General features: G+C 41.4%; 1 protein-coding gene across 1 annotated transcript; it reads left to right on the top strand.

The window, feature by feature from the left end:
- The first annotated feature begins 267 nt into the window (after positions 1–267).
- Positions 268–4,954, top strand: LOC139933607 (hsp90 co-chaperone Cdc37). The gene is made up of 7 exons (XM_071927733.2): positions 268–615; positions 730–835; positions 982–1,097; positions 1,225–1,347; positions 1,482–1,664; positions 3,733–3,804; positions 4,405–4,954. Exons 1-7 carry the CDS (start codon positions 334–336, stop codon positions 4,498–4,500), a joined length of 978 nt encoding a protein of 325 aa, XP_071783834.2. The 5' UTR covers positions 268–333; the 3' UTR covers positions 4,501–4,954.
- Positions 4,955–7,645: the final 2,691 nt, after the last annotated feature.

The raw sequence follows: 7,645 nt of genomic DNA on the forward strand, positions 1-7,645 counted from the left end.
TATTTGGTCATCTACTAATTCTTTTGAGAAGATGATCAAATGAGGCTGAACAGGTCATTTTGAACCATGTCATGACCCAGTGTCAGACGTGACAAGAATGCATGTCATCCACAGGATATTTGGCATCCCACTCCGTTAGTGCCCACTTTCATGTAACATCAAAACAAACCCATCTTCTACTCTCCTCCCCATTCCGCTTGTTCCGGTCATCCCACCCTTTCAAAACCCTGCCATCTCTATCTTATTTTGACAAGCCACTCATTCTTTTCATCTTTCCTTTATCTCTCCACTGCCCCCGCTCTGGCCTTGCCGCAACAGGTCCGTTTGGAGCAAATGGCCGAGTTTCAGCAGAGAGGGGAAGATTTGGAAAATAACCTAGCAGAGTGCAAGAGGCGGATAGAGGAGGCCCAGGGACGACTTAGAGAGCTGGAGGAAGGAAGGAAGGAGGGAGAGGAGGAGGATGAGAGAAAGGCCGAGCTGAGTAAAGCCCGGGCAGAGGTGAAAAAACTGAGGAGGGATGAACAGCAGTTTGAGAAAATGATGGAGGAATACCGACGAGAAGAAAAGAAACTGCCCTGGAATGTAGACACACTCAGCAAAGACGGCTTCAGTAAGGTGAGGCAAAGACGAAGGCCACATACTTTGTGAAGTTCAGAGGTACAAGTGCATGTGTGACTTCTTAATATCCTTATTGCTCTATTTTATGTCTCCTCCTGTCTTGTTTTCTAGAGTGTGCTCAACATCAAGCCTGCAGCCGAGGAGGAGACAGAGGAGGAAAAGGAGGAGAAACACCAGACATTTGTGGAGAAGTATGAGAAGGAAATCAAACACTTTGGTAGGTTTTTTTTAGGATTGATATGGCTATGATAGTATGTTTGTTGTCTTTCCCACTCCCTCTGTTCCATATCCTTAAACCTGTTGGCGGTTTTGTCTTTATGCCAAGATTGTTTATTTTGCTACCTGTGTTTGTGTGTGTGCCAGGCATGATGCGGCGCTGGGACGACAGTCAGAAGTACCTGTCGGACAACCCACATCTGGTGTGTGAAGAGATGGCTAATTGCCTTGTTGTCATGTGTATTGACTTGGAGGTGGAAGAGGTGAGTGCACTGTGTGTGTGTAATGTGTGTGTACACTGTTTGGAGTGTATCTGCTTCAGAAATTCCTTGAAAACTCTGTGTATCTGCTTCAGAAATGCCTTGTAAACTCTGTGTGTATCTGCTTTAGAAACATGCATTGATGGAGCAGGTGGCCCACCAGACCATAGTGATGCAGTTCATCCTGGAGTTGGCTCAAGTGCTGCAGGTCGACCCTCGAGGCTGCTTCAGACAGTTCTTCTCCAAGATCAAGGTTTGTAAGAGAATGTTAGTTCACTTTGTATGCCTGTATCTTTGTCTGTGTGGTCGCTTTCCTTGGCGCAATTATCTGTATTTGTATGTGTGTGGGATTACGGTCATTTCAGTGTGTTTGCGTATCTGTTTCAGACTGCGGACAAGCCATACCAAGATGCGTTCAACCACGAGCTTGAGTCTCTGAAGGAGCGTGTCCGCGGCCGTGCCCAGGTCCGCATAGAGGACGCTCTGAAGGAGCTGGAGGAGGAGGAGAGGCAGAAGAGACTGGGCCCGGGCGGTTTAGACCCTGTAGAGGTCTACCAATCACTGCCTAAGGTAATCCATACACACATACATGGATTTAATCATACACACGCTTTAAATTAACTTTTTGTTTGTATTTTTTTTTTCAAAATATGTTTATCGGACGTTTCATTATTGCCATAGAATCAAACTAAGCTGCATCAACGATGCAGCTTAGTTTTCATGTGCCTCATTCCATTCACATTCATATGTTCCTTGTGTGTGCATCTCCAACTATATGTTCAAATTTATATGGAGAAACACATACAGTAGGTGACACACCACAGCACCTGACATTCCACAGAATCCCACCATTCACATGGCAAAGACTTCAGAATGACTTTCTGACACAAGCTACTGCATGAAAGACAAACCACAACATAATTTAACACAGTGTAGTGGTAGTGCAGTTTGCACTCACACCATATAGGGGTAATAATTGGGGCAGCCTTGCATCTTGGCACTCATTTTAAAGTGTTTGTCCAAACACATTCAGACTCCAAACTTCCTAATTTATTGTCGAAGGTCTCAAGTTTTATCTTCAACAATGATTTACATGTAGGACTGCTATTTCCCTGATGGCTCAGGCCAAACTCTCTATGCAGGAGAAGTTGGGGCCAAGTGGATAAACCATTCCAAATTACCATCTGGAATGAAGTGAACTTTTTTGAATTCAGAAACTTATTTATGATTACAGCCCTATGTGTATTAAGTGAATGTAGCATTGTTGCATCAACATTGTGTGAAAACTGTACTGACAGAATTAGTAAGCTGAACGCACCAGCATGTACTGTGTGTTCACCATGCTACAATGCATACAGTTAGTGTAATAGTCACATGTATGTATACACTGTATGTAGAATGGGGCTATGTCCAACTACTTCTATGACTTAATGCAGCAAATACTAATCAGAAGACTTATACTGTATAATATACAGAATTTATAACAATTTAGTAGGCAAACATTTCTCCAGCATCATCTAACTTAAAATGACCAGCAGAGTACTATGCAGGAAATGCTATCCAGGATAAAGGTTCCACATAATGCTGTCCAGTAATGATTGTGGGGGATATTATACGATATATGTATTTTACGACATGTTTCTCTCCCTCAAAAGAAAAATTTAAAAGATTTCAAATTCTTGTTTATTTTTTTATTTTTTTTCAAGTCTCCAATTTTTAGTTAATTGCTAAAAGAATTGCTAAAATTTTCTAATTTTAATTGTCAGCAGTCAGGCAAAATCATTACAGTTCACTTGCATAGTTAAGTCCTGATGTTGCCAAGCAATATTTTCTCCTTTGTTGATCAGTGAGACTTTTTCTTTGTCTTTACTGGCTCTTAACCCTCACTCATGGGTATTAGAAACAGCACATTACATTGATATCAATGTTATTTTCTTTTATACTACGCATGCTGTAAATGTATGTTGTATATACAGAGTTTTAGTCGTCTTTATAGTCTATTTTGAAAAAAATGCCTCTGTTTTTAATATACCTAGGTATCAGACCCCTTCATGGCTCTCAACCTGAATATTAATATGGCTGTTGTTGAACTGGAGGATTTAATTCATAGGTTGACAAGCCTTTAGTACTAGACACCCACTAAAAATAACTTTTCAAAAATGTCAATGCCATTATTAGATTTTGAAGTTCATTTTTTGCACAGTCCATTGATATGAACTTTATTGTCATTTGGACGATCAGAGCTCGCCAGAATGAAACTCCACCAGTCAGGCATGCACTCTCTGTATAATGTAAATGGTGTCATCTGCTTTCCTACAGCTTGCATAGAGTTAAGCGTCTCTCCAGTGATGTGGAACATTTCAACATAATAAAATTTAGCCCAAACTCAATAGAATTGTGGAAAACTGAGTATTGAAGTATGAATTAGAAATGATGGACACTGGCGTCCACGGTGCATGTAAAAGCGATGATATCCTGACATTTTACATATACTGGCTATGAAAGCATTCTGGCCTACTAAACTGACTGCCGTTCAGTATGCTGAAAAAGTGCTGACGCATCAGTAGGTAGCACACAATTTACACAAACATGGCCATTGTGCCATGTTTGCACTTTAATGACACTTCCTGTCTCATAGGAAATGCAGAGGGGTTTTGATGAGAAGAACATTCAGATGCTGCAGGACGCCATCAGCAAACTGGACCCCATGGTGAGTGTGGGGGTGTGCATGTGTGTATACATGTCTGTTATCATTACAGACCCAAAACAATGCTTTCCAGTCATTAAATGGAAGCAAATGAAGGACAGACAGTGTCTTTTGTTTTTATGAATGTATGTATGTTAGGGATTGGACGTTATCGAAATTCAATATATCGCAATACACAAGTGTGACAATAAATATCGTGGGGCAGAAAAATGAATCATGATATTAGCTGCATTTTATTCTGCTGTAGTAAACACAAATGAGACGGCTTTCCCATCACAATTTCATAAGCTCGCCATCCAAATTATATTATTTGCACTTTGTAATGACATTTTTAAATTGTTTACATTCTAGAAAGCCAAAGCCAATGCTAGAAAGAAGGCTCAAAAATAAACATAATTCTGCATAGTCATATTTTGTTGTCATTGAACTTCTATTCATTACATCGTATCACGGTTGTATCGAATCGTGAACCCCATATCACGTATCGAATCATATCGTGACATAAGCATATCGTCCCATCCCTAATATATGAACTTATTTGTATTCATTTGTTTATTTATTCTGTGCCTGGAACCTGTCTAATTATGTTTCTCTGCTGTAAAGGAAGGAAAATACCATATGATGAGGTGCATTGACTCTGGACTCTGGGTCCCTGGCTCAGGAGGGGATAATGATGAAGAAGATGAAGAGGAAGATTAAAAAAAAAAGAAGGAAGAACCTAATGAAGAGCTAGAGGCAGTGGGAAAATGTCTCTGGTGTCATCGATTGAACTCCTACCCCCCTTTCCTTCCTTCACCTTAGCTTTGACCTACATCACCTCTCCGATATTAAATTCTTTTGTCTATGCCCCTTCATCTTATATCTATTTGTTTTGTATGTAAATGCTTCCCTTTGACATCACTTCCTTGACTGTGTCTGAAAGCTATATTGACAGAAGTGACATGTCAAAATGTATCTACAGTGTGCTGGTAATGCTTCATACATTCAATACTCACATACTGTATATGCGGGATAAGACCCGCATATACCAAAACTGCTGTTTTTATTTTTCTATTGCACTTAATTTGTTGATTAGGTATGATGAGGAAAATAAGTTACAATATGGGTTATTGACTTGTGTATGTAATCTGCCATAATGTGTTGTCTAATGAGTCCTGTCTGTGTCTTGACTAGGGTTTTAAGACTAAGAACCACAATGGAAATAAGTGTTTTATTTTGTTATCCATGATAAGTTTGAGATAATGTACATTTTTAGCCTGTACTGCAGATATTGTCTAATAAAGCAAGCCACATTTATTGTTGTATAAGAGTTGTTTATATTTTCCTAGTTAAGCCTGACTTATTTTCTGTCATGTCTCTGTCTGTCTGTCCACCCCCACCCCTCTCTCTCCCTCTCTCTCTCTCTTTCCCTCTCCCTCTCCCTCCCTCTCTCTCTCTGTCTCTCTTTCATAATTAATTGGTGGGTTTGATTTAGTGGTCTGGCCAGGATTTTTGAGGCAAAGCTTCTTTGTGCAGTCACTTTTGTAAATAGAAAACAATCGGTGCAGGCATGGGTCATAAATCAAATCTAGGTAATGCCTATAAAATCCTAGGGGGGAGAAACCGAATGGCATCCCAACTTCATGCAATACTGCCATGTGTGTGTGGGTGCTTTTGTTTGTTCTTGGCCAGTTGATATCACGAATAGCCAAGTAGTCCTCTCTTCTGAGACGTGTGAACTTGCTTTCCACTGATTTTGAAAGGCATTGAATAGCTATTTGATAGTACAAAGCCCCCGAGGAATAGTCATCACAGTTTCAGATTCCTGGGTATTATCCTGGGTACTAACACTGTCACAAATACAGTCAATCTCCCATTTATTATCAATGGAGCAACTCCAGGAAGTGTTGCTTCAACACATAACCAACAAAGGCGGTGGTTCTGCTGTCTCCAGCTTTGGGAGAGATTTGTGCATAGACTTGGACTAAACTATCCAAGATAATAGGAGCAGCATGATTTTCCATGTTGGGTCTGCAGCAACACTCTGCTTCAATGAATTATACTCACAGCATGTTGCAGAGAGAAATGTATGTCCTTGAATGACTGTAGAAGGACATAGTCAATAGGAATGGAAAAAAGAGAAGGTGTGTGTCTGAGAGGGGGAGTGAGTAAGGAGGAGGGGGGGGGGGGGGGGCAGACTTAATGTGACTCCTTAATATGACTGCTGCATTGAGATAAAAATCTGGTGTTTGTGTGAGAAATGATGCGTGACTGTCGAAGCGAAGCGCCGGTGTGTGGGTGCTAATAAGAAGTAAAAATAAAGCCAGGGGGACCGATGGAGAGGAGGAGGAGGAGGAGCGGTGGCTGTTGTATGGGATTAATGGACATACTGTGAGTGTGTGCTGGAGGAGGGAGGGGAGATGGGCTTCTCCATGGAGGCTGTGGGGGGTGGCTGGGGGAGACCACTGTGGCAGGGGAGAGGGAGAGGAGAGGAGAGGAGGGAGGGAGGGAAGCTGGTGAAGCCACGGATATTCATGAAGACGCCAAGTGTTTTTTCTCTCTCTCCGCTGTGACACACTGCTCGTCTGCAGAGAGAGAGAGAGAGAGAGAGAGAGAGGGAGCGGGGAAGAGGAAAAGGAAGAAGACAGTGAAAGCAAGACAAGGCACAGCCCATCTTGCCATTGATCTTGAGGCAATCAAGGTGAGTGTGTTGTATTCTTACACGCCGCAGCCTTTCTCTCCCTCTGTGTGTGTGTGTGTGTGTGTGTGTGTGTGTGTGTGTGTGTGTGTGTGTTTGTGTGTGTGTGTGTACGACTGACACATGTCTTTTGCAATGCATGTAATGGTAGGGCAGCCCTCATGTATACCAGGTTTCAGCGTGTGTGTTCATGTGTTTGGTTATTTTGTAACAGCAGAGCGGGCTGCTAGTTGAGCTGCATATTGATGCATTGCTGCTTGGTTTTATAAGCTGCTTTATCTGTCTCTAGTGGTGGTGGTGTTGGTGGCAGCTATGGTGTGTGTGTATGTGCTCAAGATTCTCATTGTCTGTATCTATGTCACTGTGTCACTATGCATTTGTCATTTTCTCAACACAGCCCTTCTTTGCTCTGTTAATGTGTGCAGACTGTTGTGTGACAGAGTGTTCCTTTCATTCAGTGGGTGTGTTCTTGGTGACCCTGGGAAAAGTCGTCTCCACCACTATCTGTGCGCACCAGCTCAGTCAGAGACACTCTGATATACTGAATCTGTCCTATCCATTGGAATTAGGTCAACTCTGACTGCTCAGTGTAATTACATAACATCTATGAGCTTTGGTGTTGCAGTATCTACTCAGAATTAGCCACACTCTAGGTACAGCTCCTGGATCTATTCACGAGGCTGTGATTGTCAAAATATTTAGTTAGGGCTGCCCTCTCTCAATTAATTAGACAGCTAATCACGTTTTAGGATTTTAGTCAGCCAAGTCTTTAGTCAATGTCTAATGTTTAAAGGTACATTTCTGGTATGACAACAAATAGTAACAATTAGCATTGTTTTTTTGTTTTTTTCTTGCAAACACTATATCTGCATGGTGATTTTGCATGATTTCAGGAGGAAAGAATGGGAAAACAATTTTGCATATTTGACAGTTACATCAGATTTACAGTCAGATTTCACATATTAGTGAGTTGTAAAAGGGGGAAGGAAAGATTACTCAAATTAATTGAAGAGTTCTGAATCCTTTGTCATACTAACTATCAATTTCTCTTTTCTTACAAGGAATGTAACCTGAGGTGGAGACACTCTAGCCAATTCAAACATGGACTCCAGCCAATCAAACCTGGAGTTTTGACATCCTGACTTTGGTTTCTCAGATGAACCAACC

This window comes from Centroberyx gerrardi, chromosome 3 (genome assembly GCF_048128805.1).
Source record: "Centroberyx gerrardi isolate f3 chromosome 3, fCenGer3.hap1.cur.20231027, whole genome shotgun sequence".
NCBI lineage: Eukaryota > Metazoa > Chordata > Actinopteri > Beryciformes > Berycidae > Centroberyx > Centroberyx gerrardi.

What these genes read in the sequence shown, in the direction of transcription:
- LOC139933607 (XM_071927733.2), top strand. Translation starts at nt 334, where the DNA reads ATGGCCGAGTTTCAGCAGAGAGGGGAAGATTTGGAAAATAACCTAGCA. An exon ending in GAAGGAAATCAAACACTTTG is followed by an intron (nt 836 to 981) that starts GTAGGTTTTTTT and finishes TGTGTGTGCCAG; the next exon opens with GCATGATGCGGCGCTGGGAC. An exon ending in TTGACTTGGAGGTGGAAGAG is followed by an intron (nt 1,098 to 1,224) that starts GTGAGTGCACTG and finishes TATCTGCTTTAG; the next exon opens with AAACATGCATTGATGGAGCA.